At 36.7% G+C, this 16,793-nt stretch overlaps 2 protein-coding genes across 5 annotated transcripts in view; one reads left to right on the forward strand and one right to left on the reverse strand.

The window, feature by feature from the left end:
• Positions 1-2,085, forward strand: LOC132193493 (uncharacterized). The gene is made up of 9 exons (XM_059614205.1): positions 1-108; positions 163-532; positions 588-685; positions 735-840; positions 901-1,062; positions 1,129-1,346; positions 1,497-1,587; positions 1,659-1,889; positions 1,950-2,085. Exons 2-9 carry the CDS (start codon positions 499-501, stop codon positions 2,030-2,032), a joined length of 1,023 nt encoding a protein of 340 aa, XP_059470188.1. The 5' UTR covers positions 1-108; positions 163-498; the 3' UTR covers positions 2,033-2,085.
• The window catches only part of LOC132193486 (ecotropic viral integration site 5 ortholog), a 27,930-nt gene continuing 12,265 nt past the window's right edge, over positions 1,129-16,793 (reverse strand). For 2 of the 4 annotated variants that reach the window (XM_059614194.1, XM_059614192.1), the window contains exons 2-15: positions 9,610-9,875; positions 8,440-8,614; positions 7,882-7,979; positions 7,711-7,829; positions 7,347-7,646; positions 6,929-7,288; positions 6,705-6,863; positions 6,409-6,645; positions 6,181-6,354; positions 5,776-5,937; positions 5,538-5,720; positions 5,228-5,470; positions 5,070-5,171; positions 1,129-4,390 (exon numbers count right to left, since the gene is read on the reverse strand). In XM_059614194.1, coding sequence (XP_059470177.1) covers positions 4,247-4,390; positions 5,070-5,171; positions 5,228-5,470; positions 5,538-5,720; positions 5,776-5,937; positions 6,181-6,354; positions 6,409-6,645; positions 6,705-6,863; positions 6,929-7,288; positions 7,347-7,646; positions 7,711-7,829; positions 7,882-7,979; positions 8,440-8,614; positions 9,610-9,730 — 2,577 coding nt within the window. In that variant the 5' untranslated portion in view covers positions 9,731-9,875 and the 3' untranslated portion in view covers positions 1,129-4,246. Of the gene's footprint in view, positions 4,391-4,745; positions 4,796-5,069; positions 5,172-5,227; positions 5,471-5,537; positions 5,721-5,775; positions 5,938-6,180; positions 6,355-6,408; positions 6,646-6,704; positions 6,864-6,928; positions 7,289-7,346; positions 7,647-7,710; positions 7,830-7,881; positions 7,980-8,439; positions 8,615-9,609; positions 9,876-13,576; positions 13,659-16,793 lie in introns of those variants that run through there. The other 2 variants (XM_059614195.1, XM_059614193.1) reach the window with 2 other exon arrangements.

Raw genomic sequence — 16,793 nt, forward strand, 5'->3', positions numbered from 1 at the left:
ACAAACAACGGAAAGCGCACATTTTCCGAGCGGCGCCCGTCCTGTGTGGATCAAAAATATTCCAAGCGGCAGACAATCATGCGACTGGCAATCACGTTCTGCTGTCTGGTATTTTAATTTTTAATGCATAAAAATATTTTTTACTAAATTAAAATGGAAAAGCTCTTCTCCTACGTAGTCATTCTGCCCAACTTGATGGACACGGAGGAGTTTGAACCTTTGATCGACATTTACTTTCTCGCCTTTTGCGCCGCCCTGATTTACACGCTGCTGTGCATAAATATCGCCAAGTTTGGTTCCGAAGATTACAACAAAATCAAAGGCACCAAGCCCTGCAAGCTGCGTCCACTAATCACCTATTACTGAAAGATTAGATAGCATTTGTTTCTCCAGAAGTTATCATTAATTATACACAACGATTAGAGAATTATTAAAAGCATGCGGGTATCGGATTAGCTGTCAGTTCTTGTAACAAGAAATTATCATCATCAATTAAAAATGTCCGTGACCAAGACAATTTTCCATTTATCAGGTAGGATTTGAAAATATTAAAAAAAAAATATTATATTAAAAAAAATGTTTTTTAGTCACGTTTTATTTTCTTACTTCTGCGGTTGACGCAATAATTGTAGACGACGTCCACCTAAGTACAAATACAAACTGGGTGGTTAATTCGCCAGCACATGTAAGTCGAGTGTGGAATTTTTTGCATGTAACTAATTTTCTTCTTTTAGCTTCTGTGTGAAATTAGTACAGAGGAGGGCGAAAACGTGACCAAAGTTTTGTGGTATTTGAAAAGTGAACTTGTTTATTTGTGGCTTGAAAACGAGACGATAGAGGGTAAAGATCAGTTGTACATTCGTGATGATAATAATTTTTATTTTATTTCAAAATAATTAGTTTTTGGTCCTCTTGTTGACCGCGTTGAAATTCCGGCAAATAAATCGAGCTGGAATTTGAAAATCAACCGACTTGCCTACGAATTAGAAGGCGAATTCACCTGCGAGGCGACCAACAATGAGCTTCAGATGTCATCAAAATCTTTCCATTTTATATTATTTTGTAAGTAAATTTAAAAAAAAAAATAGGAATATATTTTAATTGAATAATTTACAAATTTTAAAATAGACAACGAAGGAGCGACCTACGAGGCTTTGACCTCACTTGAAACCTGTCAATTCCACGTGCAACTCAACTTACCAGCGACCTACCCTCGCCCAATAGGCTTATATTGCAAAATGTATTTAGAATCGAATGGTTATGAATCGGAGGTGATTCGCGGCTTTAATGAGACAGGCACAAATAACGACGGCACTTTTAGTTACGAATACAACACCACAATATGGGTTAGTACCAAAAAGAGAATTAAAATTAAATATTATTAAAGTTTCTGTTCTGCACGTAAAAAATTTGTAAATTGTTAGATATAACTTGTTTCTTATTAATTACGTTTTAATTTAAGTACTGGAAATTATAAATTAATTACTTTCTTTTAGTTTGCCGACCACCCAACAGGCTCATACCTGAAATGTACAAAATTAATTTATGGCAGTGAAGTGGAATTTTTTACGTATTTACCTGAGCAAGGTAATTATTAATTGATATTACTGCTATTATTTTTTTTTTTTGCTTTTAATTTTAAATGAAACATATTCCAGATGCTATGAACTGCCCAAACGTGCCTGAAAAACTAAAAGGGTTCACTTTCGATCGCGCCAACTCTACTTTGAACAATGGATGTCTCATTCTAAACGGCTACAAAGTCGGCGCCGAGGTCACGTATCGATGTGACGTGGACGGAGCGGTGAAAATGACCGGTGTTTGCCAAGCCAACGGAACGTGGAGCCCAGACGTGACCAACGATCAAATAAGTTTGCCGACGTGTGGAGGTATAGTAAATTTTTTTCAAAAATATCTAATTTAAATTATAAAAATGTTTTTTTTTGCAGGCGCGTGCATCAATTTTAATCTATGGCTCTTCAGTTTTTCTTTTGTGATCGTCCTTAATAGTTTGGATGGTTTCAAAAAGTGATCCTCGCTTTGATCATTTTTAATTGCAGCGTAAAATTTAAAAGTGAAATTTATATATTTATTAATAAAAAATAAAAATCTATATAAATTTAAACACTCGTCAGCTCATTTTCGTTCAAAGAAATCAAACCAATTATTTCTCTAATCCCACTTTTATTTATCTTTTAAAGGAAACCGCAAATAATACCATTTTGGGCGTCCAAAAGAAAAACCAGGACAAAAGCGAATCACGCAATAAAAAGTGGAAGTGAAGCGCGGTCTTCGTATAATTTCATAGTTCCCGGATATTTTTTCCGCAACCTTTCCAGCACCTCGGTCTTGTTGCTGTCCACCGCCTCAAAGAACTCGTGCATTCGAGCCATTGTTGGTCCAGCCAAAGTGGCGTAGGTGGAGAAGCACTTATCCTTGGAATTGAAATCTTTCATGTTGCCCAAACGGTATGTGTGTTCTTTCATCAGAAGACACAGGGCGAACGCGTCCTCCGACGACTCATTTCCCTTGAGATATTTTTTCAAAATCAAGTCTGCCAAAAAGCACCTGTTCTCCATGAAGTACAAGTACGGAATCAGGTTGAGTTTTTGATGAACCATCAATTCAACGGTCAGTTCGTCCAGGTACATATTTAGCACCACTGCTTTTGAGGAGCGCGCGATGCTGTCGAGGACTTTGCTGAATTTCGGCACATGCGAGAAAATCCTATTGAAAGTTATCACCCACGTTTTGTGAGGCTCGAGCTGAATTTTCATAATTTGGAAAGACTGTTGCAGAGAATCATCGATGTCGTTATTTTCTGCGGCAATGCGAAATCCTCGGTCCGCTGCGTAGTAAAGGTAGAGCAGTTCGTTCGATCTTAACTCTCCGTCTTCCGAGGTCGCCATTTTTAAGAAAGTTTCCTCCAAAACGGCCAGAGATTTTTGGCTGTTATTGGAAGAGAGTTTATCACCACATTCAATGAGTAATTGCAAACGATCTTTTCGGTAGACATCTCTGGTGACGAAACGTAGAGGATAAGTTTCGACGCCCGCCATGATGTCCACCGCCTCGCGAACGTTTTTCCCATCAAGAGCTTTTGCAATTTTCTCGGCAAAATTCTCATCTGCGCCAACTTTCCACACCGAGGCGATTCCAAGAATGCACAGGATTTGATATACACGAGCCATACCTCAGGAAAATACAGAATAATTATTTTCTAAAAAGTTACTGCGCAGAATGCTGATGGATTGAAATCAGAAATTGAAATAAATCAGCTTTGGTCTTGCAGGCGTTATCTTATTATGTCATTATAGGGTCATGAACTGTTTTAGCCTCGGAGCTCGGATCATAATTTTAGAGGACGTTGAAATAAAATTCCCAGTGCTATTATAAATTTTCTCTTTATATGCACAACTAAGTACATAGCATTTTCATTAAATTATCATTTTCCTTATTAGCACACAAGAGTGAAAATGCAGCAATTCATTTTTAACGAATGTATTCCACGATCTCTCAGCGTATTGGAAGAATACACAGTTCAGTGTGAAGAATGCAATCATTCATTGTCAAAAGATGTGAGTGATACTTAATTAACCGTCATACACAGATTAAGTAGAAATGCATTTTGTAACTTCAGTTTTAAGATGCACCATCCATATCCAGCCGTTAGTTCAAAAAAGTGGCATCGTTTCCATATTCCAAAAGTATTATAAAATCTAACGACCTTTATTATACTGAATTTGGCAACCACTGAGAAAATGAATGCGCGTCGTGGATGGGAATGTCAAAGATGGTCAAAGATTAAACAAGATCTTTTATATTTAAATAGTTGCATCAAGATGAAAGTTATTTTAAATAATAAAATTTAAAATGCGTACACATAACATGGATAAACAATTATCGAGAGTAATAATTAATACACAATTAAAAATACACGTACAATTAATGAAGTGAGCAACAAAAATAATATGTTAACTTGCTACATTTACGCAGATGCAAAATGGGCTTGTATAAAAATGACCGTCATTTCAATCAATCGATTAATAAGAGCCATTCACAAAGATCAAGATGGCCTATAGTATATTTTCTTTTCCAATTATAAATTCTTGCTGCTACAGAATCGAATTACATAATGATCAATCATCTATCACAGGGGGTAATACTTCTTAAATTTTACACCTACATTCATCTTAAAAATGCTGCACAAAGAAGATGACGAGAAACTCTGCTGAATTGGGAGAGACTACGACAAAAGATCAGAACTTGATAAACGCAATTGCTCATCGGCATCACTCTCGGATGAGGTGGTCAAATTCAACTTCGAGCCAGTGCAGCCTGCTTCGTCTTCTTCACCTTCACTCCACCGCTTGCCTTCTAGCCTCAAGACCTATGGGAAACAGAACATTTTTAGATGGCTAAAAAGGGAAGCTCGGTGATAAAAACACTGAAACGAACAGTGATATAAGTATGAATTTGAAAACACTGTTTAAGATGTACTATTTACACTCCCTGCGAGTCAAACTTTGTTTCATAAACATTGATCAGGGAAGCGGCAACAAAAATAAACTGTAAATTTTAAACCAGTTTGTCGTCCTAAAAATTAATACACGTAAGGAGGTTTTAAGACGAATGGTATTAGCGTTTTAAGCGAGAAAAATCGAAATGAATTTGGTGCAAACAAAAGCACAAGGAGCAGAGAAAAGCACATGAGAAGAGAGCAAGCAAAGCAGATAGGAACTTACTCCAGCCATTTCCAGGGCTCTGTATCCGGACTTGTAATTGGCGTGGGGAACTAAAGAAAAAGCAGCTTGGTTAGTGGAAGCGAGTTTCTTGGTTAATTTGCTACCAGACCACATTAATCGATAAAATAAAAGTATGTATGTACATTTGTAATCAAAAGTCACACATAAAACTGTGTGCGTGAATGTGAGAGAAATGTTTTGATCTTTTTTAGATGAGTAGAAACACTGATATGTAAAATTTGTGCCACCCATCAACCCAGAGTTAAAAACCAGTTTGTGCGATTTGTGTAAAGGGTCTGTGATTTTAAAAAAAAAGTATTTTACCTCTGCCTTAAGTTCAGCAACACTGTCCTGCAGTGCCCTGACCTGGTCACCGGCTTCCAAACTGTGGCTCCGCAACTCTCCTTCGGCCACCATTTCCTCATTCTAAAATTTAAAAACTTGTCAGTATCGGAACTTCTTAAGAAAAGCTACCAAATTACCTTCATTTGCAATCGTGAGATTTTCTGCGTCAGTTCGGCAACACTCTGGGTGTTTTCGGCCTCCCTGATTCTGGCCAGCATCTGCTGCTCCTTCATCTGCGACTCAAGATCTGAATATCGGTGCAGTTGCTCGCGCATCCGAGCATGGTGTTCTCGTTCCCTCTGCGCGTCCTGCTCGAGACTTTCCCGAAGCCGTTTATTTTCCTCATCCTGCCTCCTGAGCTGGTTTGTGCTGACTTGCACCTAAAATTAAATGAAAATAAGAAATAAAAATAAAATAATCAAATTTGAAATTATAAGAAATTCAAACCTGAGTTTCCAGCTCCATCAGTTTAAGCCTGAGCTCTTTAAGTTCAGCCAGAGTCTCCATTTCCCTAATTCTGGTTGTCATCAGCTCCTCTTCGACCTTCTGCATGTCACTGCCGCGGTTTTCCCAGAACAAAAGCTTCTTCGGCGTGCTGTCAGCAGCAGGTGTAGACTCCTGCTTGTGTTCCTGTTGAAGATTATTATTATCTCGGAAGAGAAAAAAAAAACATGGCAGTCCATACCTGCAAATGACGCTGCCACTGGGCGCTGAGTTCACTGATCCTCTGGCGCAAGTCTTTCAGAGACAAATTCGCCTCCGCCTCTCTTAATTTGACTGCAATCAGCTCCTCCTGTAGATGAGCCACCGAATTGTCTGGAGTTGCCTCTCGAAGAGTTTTCTTGTCCTAATCAATTGAAAATTAGAACCTTGAAAAAAATATCTTTTGATTTTTTCCGATTATGGGAATTATTATGGGATTTGAATCATTTTAATTTAAGTTTAATCATTAAGCAGTTAAATGAGATTTTTTTTACAACTCAATTAAAAAATAAATTCCAATGTCAAAAAAATGATCTTTTTCTATGAGATTTTCAATTTCTCAGTTTATTTCCTTAAAATAAATAAAAGGATCAGATAAAAAGTGTACCTCTTCCAACTCCAAGATATGATCTCTTAAGTCCCTAATCAGAGCTTCATTTTCCGCCTCCCTCAAGCGCACTTTGACAAGCTCCTGCTGCAGACATCCGAGCAACTCCTCCTTCTGAGCCAAGGCCTGCACAGCCGATTTTGACTCTTCGCAAGCGTCTTGCTTTGCAATGAGCTGCAATTTGTGTTTCAGAAAAAATCAAAGTCCAACCTCATATATTCGATTTACCGTTTCCTCAAGCAGCATGTGAGTGTGGATCACTTGCTCTTGGGCCATTTCGAGTCTGTGCTGCGTTTCGAGGTGGGCGTGGCGCAGAGCTGCGAGTTCCCTTTGAAGGACGAAACTCTCCTCCTCCTCTTCGGCTCTAGAAACCTGACCACGAACAAGCCGGTCAGCTAACTCGGCCGATTCAGCTTCCAAAAGCTCCACTTTTTGCCTTAGACACCTATTATCTGTGCGCAGTCTCTGCAAATTTTTGAAACAAAATAAGCTTTACTGATAAAAAAAAACTAAAAATTTTTTACCCTAAGCTCGACAGTCTCTTCTTGCTCTTTTGCCTTTTGAATCTGATAATCTTTTTCAAGTTTCTTCATTCGCTTCGGATTCAGCTTAATGCCATAGGCCATTTGCATCAGACCCTCGACGTCGGATTCGGCTTTTGGTGGGAGCTCTTTTTGAAAATACTGCAAATGAACAGAAATAAAAAAATTAATTTACAGGTACAATTATTTATTTGTAAAACTCGTACCTTTAGCATCCCTTCCATGTCTAAACTGAGCAAATCGTCCTTGGCTATGGTGAGGAGTGAGAGGGCGACTTTGAAAATGATGTCCATGCCTTCCGAAAGGAACACGTCCATGATTCGGCAAGCGACGGACAGCGAGAGTGCGGTGGTGAAGAGCGTGAGGAACCACGAGCTGGCGTACATGCTTGTGTGGAAACTTTGCGACTGGAAGTGACCATGGAGCTCCGGAATGAAGTCCTGCACAAGGTTCTCGAGCTGGTACATGCAGAGGCCCAGCTCCGCCATGGTCGGTTTGTACATGTCTCGCATGCGGTACTCCTGCATCAGTTTGACTAAGACGGCAAACGCCTCCTCCTCAGGCATCTATTTTTAAGTTTATCATAAGTAAAAAGACACAAATTGAGCACAAAAAGGGCCGCACCTGCATGAGCAAGAGGCCGACTATGAAACCAGAGCCCTGGCAGTAGCCAACCTCTCGGTCGTAGAGAGAATAGGCTTTCATCACATTGAAGAGACTCTCCTGTCCGAGGCCGTCCTTCTCCTTGAAGAAATCGTGCTCCGGGTAGGTGCGTGCGATGTCCCTGCGGATCACCTTCTCGCAGGCGGACGTCGCCTTGATGAAGTCTGCATACTGCTTTTTCACCGGCGAATCGTGCGCCCCACACAGCAGGGGCCACACAATTCCTCGGAAATGGTGCTGAACACCTTTTCGCACCAAATCCTGAGACAAAAATTCAAGATATTTATTAAAATCAGAAATAAATAGAAAGTGAGAAGACAATTACCCTGACGAACTGGTTCTTTTTCTTCCAGCAGTTGTCCCAGTCGTTGGCCACCTGGCCCCAGACGGTCCAGCTGTCCTCTTCGCCTTCCTCGCCATTCCGTTCTTGGCTCGAGCTCGTGCCTGCGTTTTGCAATAATAATCACAATGTAAGAGTTTAAAATTTTACGTTTACCAGAGGTGACTGAAATCTGGGACGTGTCCGAACTCTTCCTCGAGTGGGTGCTGTTGCCCGAGAGGGAGTTGAGGGACTTGGCATCAGTCTCGATGAGCCTGTTGAGCACCGAATTGAAGCCATTAACTAGCTCGTCCATTATTATCACTTGTTTTTCCGCGCATCGGTGTGAGATTTTTATGTTTCAAGATAACAGGCAGAGAGCAGAGAGAGGCGTGGTGTTTACAAACGGTGAGCGAGGATTTCTCCACAAAAGGAACGGTAAAAAAATGATCGAATATATCGATTTGATCGAAAATTTCAAAGCCAAATTTAATCAATTTTAATTAATTTTTTGATCCAAAACCAATATTTAAATGAAGAACTACATAATAAATAACAAAAAAGTAAAATTGTTTGAGTAAAATTTTGGTAGAAAAAATGGAAAATCCCAATCGATATTCGAGTGGAGTAGAAAGGTGTTTTTCGGAGGCTCCGACAGGTATAACAGGTACTCTCGGTCAGGTGGAAGGGATGCTGCTGATGACGTGTTTTGTACAATCGTGACTCATAGCGTACCTGTTGGCCTCCTGGAGTTTCGCTAGGAGCGCCAGCTCTTCTTGCGAGGGTGGGTCTGCCGGGGTGGAAGGTAAAGGGTTGTTGTTGTGGTTGAGCGTGTCGTTGTTGTTATTATTGTTGACGCTCGATCCGCTGCCGCTGCTGCACTCGCTCACACTCCGCCCAGCTGCTTTCGCTGTCAAACGGGAACAAATAATTATTATTTCACACACGCAGAGACAGAGCGTCGACGTTGCCGCTTCTATTTGATTTGTGCGCGCGGCGCACACAAAAAAAAAAATATAGTAAAAATTCACGACAATAGCTCGAGCGGCGCCGAGAGAAACTCGCAAATTACCCTGCGAAATTACACCTAATTTGAAAGAGTTGCGAAGGGCGCGGTAACTGGGGCGCGGCGGCGGTGATTTGCGTTTGAATTAGGTGCGCGATTAAATTGTGACATCTTTATAATAATAACAAGATTAAATGCAGAAGTGCGGCAACTGATAAGGAATGAATGAAATCAATTTTTTACTGTACTACTTCCAGTATGTAAAATTTAACAAAATAAAATTATCAAAATGATGACTGAAGTGAAAACAAAGGGAGTCAAATAATTTAATACATTTTCATATTCATAAAAATAAGAAAAAATAATAGAATAAATATTAATTATTAAGATTTAAAAGAAAAACGAAAATTGTAATTATTACAATTAATATCGTAATTTAAATAAAAACAAATAGACCAAAATAATTTTACAAATTACATTATATGTTACTAGTAAAATGAATAATATAATTTTAATTAAAAACAAATTGAAAATTTGACAGAAAAACAACAAATAATAACATATATTTTAAATTTCTATCGTTATGAAATAAAAATAATAATAATAATTTTACAAATTTTCGTTTAAATTTTAATAATAATAAAAATTAGTAAGATAAATTTTAATTAAAAATAAATAAATTTGAAAGACTAACAACAAATAATTTTAAAGTATTTTTTTTTTTTTGTTATTTTTACTTTTATTAATAAAATATTAAGGATTTGCGTTGTGACATTAAAAAATCTTATTAAAAACTGGCTAAAAATTTATGTTATGCTTCAAAATTCAACATAAAGATAAATTCACGGCGCGGACTTGATAAGAAAATTGTTTTAAGTAGACACTCTATTTTATTTTACCTTGAATGCGTTTTTCCTGGAGAGCCGCCTGGGAAGCCGCTTTGACTGCTGCTGCGATTGCTGCCTTTGTGTCTAAGGAAGTGCCGTTCTGCAGGGATGGTGCTACCATTGCCGAACTCATTGCTGAGTAAAAGTACAGTAGCTGAGAGGGCCACCTGCGACCCTGCTGCCGGCCACTCGGGTTGCACGTCGACGACTGCTCAAAGCTGGACAACCCCTGGCCATCGGACACGCTCAGCTGGTTGTTATTGAGGTTGTTGGTCAATCTGCGAAAAAATTAAGAAAAAAAAAAATCCAATTAAACTATTAGTTCAAATCATTACAATATTAATTTTAAATAAATAAATTTAATTTTTGTGATTGTCAAGGGCACCGAATTTTGCAACTTTTATATAATTCAAGAGGTAAACGATTTTTGCACACAATGCGAGTGCTGAGAAAATGTAATTGCGTGAGTGGCGTGGCAGGCGATTATAAATATAGGTACATGGAAAAACGTGTCAGCTGAAAAGCGTGCAGTCCAGCAGACCTTGAGTCCTCTGCGTCTCTGCAGTTCACCGACTTCATTTTTATTTTTATACCGATCCGCTCTTCAAAGGCTTTTGCTACACCATTGACTTCTATTCTCATTGCCATTGAAAGTACACGCGTCAAAATCGATCTCAATCAATGTCAATCTCTATATCGGAAATTATTTCGCTTAGGCAAAAATTAAAAAAAAAATTGTCTCTTTAAATTCTACGAATTCTATTTTAATTATAAATTTCTAATACTGTCAATTTATTTTTAATTAGAAATAATTAAACTCATTTTGATCTTTTCGTCCTACAGGACAAGAGTTTCAAAGTCATTAAACGTGTGAAATTCTTCCTCTCTCTCATAAAAAGAGGCGGTTCGTAATTTCGCCTCTGCTGCTTCCTGTGCCGGAAGGTCGTCGGCAAAATTACAGTACGGATTATAAAAGCAAAACGCGATTTTCTGATGCCGATTTCGCAGCGTGAGGCTGCAAACAACAAAGAGAATAGCGATGAGAGGAGCGGGCCCCTCTCTGTGCTGTATAATCACGAGAGAGCGACATGCGATCGAGCGGTGTCACGCAATGAGCGTGGGCGCTGCACAAATGCGCGGAGAGAGCGACAGACGAGGAAAAATATGGAATCGGCCAAGGCGAAGAGCGTGCCTTTGCTTTTGCACTCGCAATCAGCGAGTAAATTATTTATATCGCTCCGTTCCCTGTATTTTCTGAACATGTTAAAGCAAAACATGAGAGGATTGTATTGATTTAAAGTGCAAAAAAGGAATTATATATACAAAGACACGTCTGGTTAATATTTATTGTTTGTTGCAGAGAAATAAAATTTTACAATTTTTATAATATTCTAAATTTCAAATCAATCAGAAATTTCAGCTCCATTTCTATTCATTTATCCTGCCTTCAATTTTTAATTATAAAATTTTTTATTTAAAATATTTTCTAAATTTTGAAATAGTTTATAGAGGAAATAATATAAAAATACCTATATTTTGATAAATAATAATGATTTTTAATGATTTGCAAGTATTTCTGCTTGCATAAGGTACTGATGCTAGAGTCCACTTATTTGATTTTTCCCATATTTATTCTAAATTCACACACTTCATTAATTAAAAAACAATTTGAGTAAGACTGTGCACAATTATGATATTTTCAATTTATTTTAAAATGTGGTGTATTTTCAATTTTGCTGTGATTTTTTGTATTTTACTTGCTCATGAAAAAAGGGTCGCAGACCGTGACCAAAACTGATAGATCCGTTTTGTTTTTTAATAAAAAAATTTTACAACCAGGAAAAAGCCTGATCACTTCATTTCCATGATCATTTCTTGAGTGTCAATGTCTTGAAACAAATTTAAATTTAGTTTAATTAATTTCGAATCACTAAAAAATTTGATTTAATTTATTTTTCCTGATAAAAACTTCCCTTTATAGCTATTTTTAGAAATAGTAAAAAAAACAGCCTCTACTTTGATGTAAAAATACAATATAAATATTGTTTGGCGATTATTCCTTCCTAAAGGGTTATAATTCACATATTTCATGTCTCTGTAATATTGGCCCGAATTTATTGAGCACTTGGCACTGCGCGACACTTTATCGTTATTGCCGGTTATTGCCTTTGCGCCAGTATGTGCACGAAATGCATTTTTTATAAATTTTTTCCTCCGTCATAATAAATATAGTGAGCGGCATATCGGATGGCGCTCACTTCCGATGCGCGTCCTTGTGAAAAAGCAACCTTCTGCATTGGTAACCCAAATGCCAATACATGCGTGTCAACATGCCAGAGTGTATTTTTTTTCGGCTCCCCGAAATTATTGCACAAGGCGACAACGATTGATGTCACAGCAGCAATTTTCTTGAGAAAGTCCGGCGCTCCACTAACCTGCCCTGAGGAAAATCGCAACTTTTTCCGCGCAGCACTTATTCTTTTTTTAAATAAATATTCACGCAGACTTTATTATCGGGCGTGTGCCAAATTGCGCGGGTCTCTGCGAAAATTTGTTTGCCCAGCAGCAGAGCGGTGAGTGCGCCGTGCAGGCGATAAGACTTTTGTATTTGCACTCTCGGCGGCGACACAATTATACATTCGCAATTTGCATTTTGAAACGCTGCGTTTTATTGTCGCGCGAGTCTCGTGGCTCCGGAATTAAAATAAACCTCGGCCAAGCCTTTAAGCCGCACCGGGGCCAGATTAAACTGTGAGCTATCAAGATAAGTAAAACACAGTGACATTGTGCGGCAGGCCTCAAATTAATCATTTGGTGTCAAAACACACGCGGAGAGAAAAACTGACAAAGACCACAACAACCACGACTTCATCGAAATTTTTGTGTGGGAGGAAAACCGAGTAAAATAAGCAAAGAAAATTTAATTGACTCGTTTAATTTTAAAAATCTGTTAAAATATTAATTTTTAAATAGTAATTTCATTTTAATTTAAATTAATAAATTACACATCAAAACTGGAAGCAGGTTTCAGTTGATTATTATATAGATTTCATAATTATTTGTAAGCAAAATTATAATTGAGTAAAATTAGAGGGGAAAAAATACTTTTTAGAGGTAAATTCCATTGAAAGTACACAGAAATTTTAAGATAAACCTAACGGCAAAACAAATTTTTAAAAAATTAGCCCTGCTCTCGATATAATAATTTTATTAAAATAATTCACTTGCTTAACATTCGCCTGATTAAAATCTATAAAAATATCAACTATATTGTTGTATTAACTTAAATTAATAAATAATATTAATAAAATATTTTAAAATAGCTTGACCTAAAATTGAAGTTTTTATAAAATAAAATTTACAGTAATGTTTGAGATAACTAAATTTTATTAAAATAAAATAAAAGTCATCTCTCCTTTCTTCATTTATTGTGTTGTGCTGACGTTTGTCTTTCAAAATAAAGTATTTTTAATTTAAACTTCAATTTTAACAGTATAATTAAAATTTCTTTTTGACAGAGAATTTATAAAAAAATTTAATTTCACCATTTCCTTTCAGAAATCTTTCATTTTTCCCAGAGTTTAAATAATCCATTGATGGGGTTTAAAATTCAAAAATTATTATTAAAAAGTACTAAACTCAGAATGTTTTTGTTTTTGTCATTGTCACCTTAATGAATGTCATCAAATCGATCATCCAACTTGTTATGCCGTAGCAGAGTAATTGGTAAAATCATTGCTCATGAATAATTCAAATTAATTGACCTGAGCGCCGCGCTGCTGCCCCATTAACGTCTCTCTCTGTCTATCTCATTTTATATAAATTAGATTGACTGCCGTTGCGAAAGAGCTTAATGTTGTGTTTGTTGTGCAATGAAAGCCGAAATAATGTGCGGCATCCGATCGATAAATTCCAAACCGCACGCTCGTTATATACTTTGAGCGCCGGCAATCGACCTTTTGAGTAAAAAAAACCGCACGCATAGTTTTCGTTCGTGAATATTTGATGGGCAGGACAGCGGCTGAATCCACACGGCCTGATTATTGTAAACTCTCCGGCGGCGCGCCTCTCACACTCTGATCAATAATAACACATATTTCAAATGCTGGGCGTAATTTATCGCTTCGGTGGCGCCTCGGACGCGCGCGCAAAATGATGATGCTCGTCTGCGGGAAAAAAACTGGATGTTTCAGCAGGGCAATATCATTAATGGTCTTGGAAAAGCAGGGAGGTAACATTACACGCAGGAACAAACATTGCTATGGCGCAGGGGGGTCCGTTATTACTATTAGGGTGGAAAATGGACGTGTCCAACAAATTTTCCAATATCTCAATCATTAAGGAACATAGGAAGAGATTTATTTAAGTTGCATTTGTCCGAATTTTGTCGTAATTGTTTGAAAGCGTAAAAATCCTGACAGTTAAATTTTGTTGGCACAAGTTCCTATGTTTGCAAATTATATCATTAATAAATTTTTTATTAAAAACTTTAATATTTTTGTTCGTTATAATCAGGATTTTTTTTCTTTGCTGAATTCACAAATTAATTTTAACAAAAACTCATAATATGCATAAAGCGTAATTCAAATTTTCTCAGAAAAAATTAATTTTTGATTTTTCTCTTTAGCCAAATAACTCATTCTCAGACTGATTTTAATAAAAAATATGACAGTCTTAGTAGACAAATTATCATCTTTCTTCAAATAAAAAGCAAAAAAGATTAAAAAACTGCCGTACAGAACATTTGATGCACAAAAAGTGTCTGTATACGTTTTGCATTCCATTTCCTGCACAAAATAAAAGATTTTACTGCTTTTCAGGTGTTTTAAGCATTTAGGTTAAAAATAATTTTATTCTTATCACTTTCCGTTTTCCCAATTCTGTACCACCTGCTTTTGCCTTTTAGCAATAACCTGATAAGATTATTTTGTAAAGTTTGATAATCATATTACAACGAAGAAAAAATTGCTGCTGTCAAAAATTGCGTGTATCATTTTTCAAGTCCTGGTTCACTTTTTGACTTATTATCTGACGTGTTGAGGTGTGCGGTGAATGTACGCAATGTGCTCATCTCTCACCAAGTAATAAATGTAATAACACACCGGCATGTGCGGTTTGTCCGACGGTGCGTGCAGCCGCTTTGTGTGTTTTCGAATTTTTATCCACAACAACGCATCGCATGGCGTGCGCCGTGTTATATGATGTGTCTGCCCTTTATTAATTTTAATTAAAGTTCACCGTCGCATGCACCTTCCGTGTACATAATGTTATTTTGAGAGGAGAGTTCGGGGCGTTACCTCAGCACTCAGACACCCCAGCCGGCTTAATGGGCTGTGTGCGGCTTTTATTCATTTTCTCGCCTCGACCGTCAAAGAAGGCGCAGAAAGGGCAGGGCGGCTGGTGGAATTGGATTAAGACGTATAAGCGAGAAGAAAGTGAAAGAATAAAGGAAGAAATAATAAGCCTCTGCGCTCCAGCCAACTTCTCAGGCTTCAAGAAGTAAATTTTGAAATCTTTTAATGACGGAGTTGCGGAAATTAGTGCGGCAAAATTATTCTGATTCCGAGCAGAATGAGATTAATATGCGCGCAAAAATATGATTCAGAGAATGAGAGAAACTTTCTACCGCAAATAATCAATCAAAAAGATAACCGGAGTTTGATAATGCCAATTATATGTCAATCAATAAGGACTCCTTATTGCAATGCTAAGAGTACCAAAGAGGTTTTTTTTGATCGCGCATATACCCAATGTTAATTTTTTGCCCCATGAACCCTCAAATTTTATTCTGCTAATCTGTTTAGGGTCATAAGCTTATCATTTTGTGAAATTTTGAGCAAAAAATTTCGGGCAGTTTTTTTTTAATCACCAAAAACAAAAATTTCCATAAGACGCAATGTAAAAATTCAAAAAATCATATTTCAAGAATAATCGGCGCTACCCCCCATTTTTCTTTGTGCAATCAACTCTACTGATAGGTAGGAATCTATAAAAAAATCTGGGTCCAAAAATTTCGGGCCGATCTGCCGCAAACAGGACTTGAAGATGTCAATAAGCAGGCCTTAAGAGCAGTGCTCTATAACCAAGTTGAGGAAGGACAAAACCAAATTATTTTAAGGTTTTTGATAGGGAGATACGGTGATTGAATCCAATCGAAACGCCACTTAAAATCATAACAGTTTTCAATGTTATTTCAGTTATCAGATGCAATTTACAGAAAAGTCTAATGTTTCCAGTCCATTATAATAATTATTAGCTAATAAAATTATTTTATTTGTATTTTCAATTTATAATTTTATTATTTTCCACTTGAAAGTCATTAAAGCTAGACTTTGAAATACAATTTTAAATTTTAAAAAGTAAATAATATTATAATCAAGCCCCCACTGCAAGTAAGATAATATTTTTTATAACATGTTTACTTAACAAAGTTAAAATCCAGACCTTCAAATAATATAATGGAAAATGTAATATTAAACGTTTATATTATTTAATTTTGTGAAGACTTGAGAAGAATAAACAATAATAACTTTCAAAATGGATTTGATGAAAAAAAAATTTAATCCAACGATAAGAAAAAAAATCAACGAGGTTAAGCAAAGTTTCTTTCTCCAAATTTTACAATTGAATGCATGTTTTGATCTAAATGATTGCGATTGAAATTAAAATCAACAATCAATAATGATTATAAAATAGTAAAACCAGGCAAAGAATGGGAAAACTTAATTCAAAAACTTAATTCAAAAGGGCCATAAAATAACCAAAAATGGCATTGCTAATTTTTTATCAACCACGTGCTTGTCCTTAATTCAATTGTTATAATTAATTCAGAATAATGTTTATCTTTATAACGTTTAAGTGGGTTATTGTGATAACTCTTTTCATCGATGGTCATTTTTAAGAGGCATTATAAATTATCTAATTCAATGTCCTTCTTGAAAAAAGTCTTTGATTTGAAGAACCTAAAAATTTGTAATAAATTGAAAATTATAATCTAAGGAGCTTTTCGTTATCACTTGCAATTAAAGGGCATTTCATATCACTGAATTGCCTCATTGTGCTCTAAAATTACGCGGAAAAAGGGTCGTTCACATTTATCACATTTTTTGTATTTGCACGGCAGCAGAAGGTGCTTCATATTTGCTTTCGAATATAAGAGACACGTTGACCTATATACTTAGCTCGAAGCTGCTGTC

This window comes from Neocloeon triangulifer, unplaced genomic scaffold (genome assembly GCF_031216515.1).
Source record: "Neocloeon triangulifer isolate White Clay Creek 2 clone unplaced genomic scaffold, ASM3121651v1 ptg000004l, whole genome shotgun sequence".
NCBI classification, from domain to species: Eukaryota; Metazoa; Arthropoda; class Insecta; order Ephemeroptera; family Baetidae; genus Neocloeon; species Neocloeon triangulifer.

What these genes read in the sequence shown, in the direction of transcription:
- LOC132193493 (XM_059614205.1), top strand. Translation starts at nt 499, where the DNA reads ATGTCCGTGACCAAGACAATTTTCCATTTATCAG. An exon ending in TGGTTAATTCGCCAGCACAT is followed by an intron (nt 686 to 734) that starts GTAAGTCGAGTG and finishes TTCTTCTTTTAG; the next exon opens with CTTCTGTGTGAAATTAGTAC. An exon ending in AAGTTTGCCGACGTGTGGAG is followed by an intron (nt 1,890 to 1,949) that starts GTATAGTAAATT and finishes TTTTTTTTGCAG; the next exon opens with GCGCGTGCATCAATTTTAAT.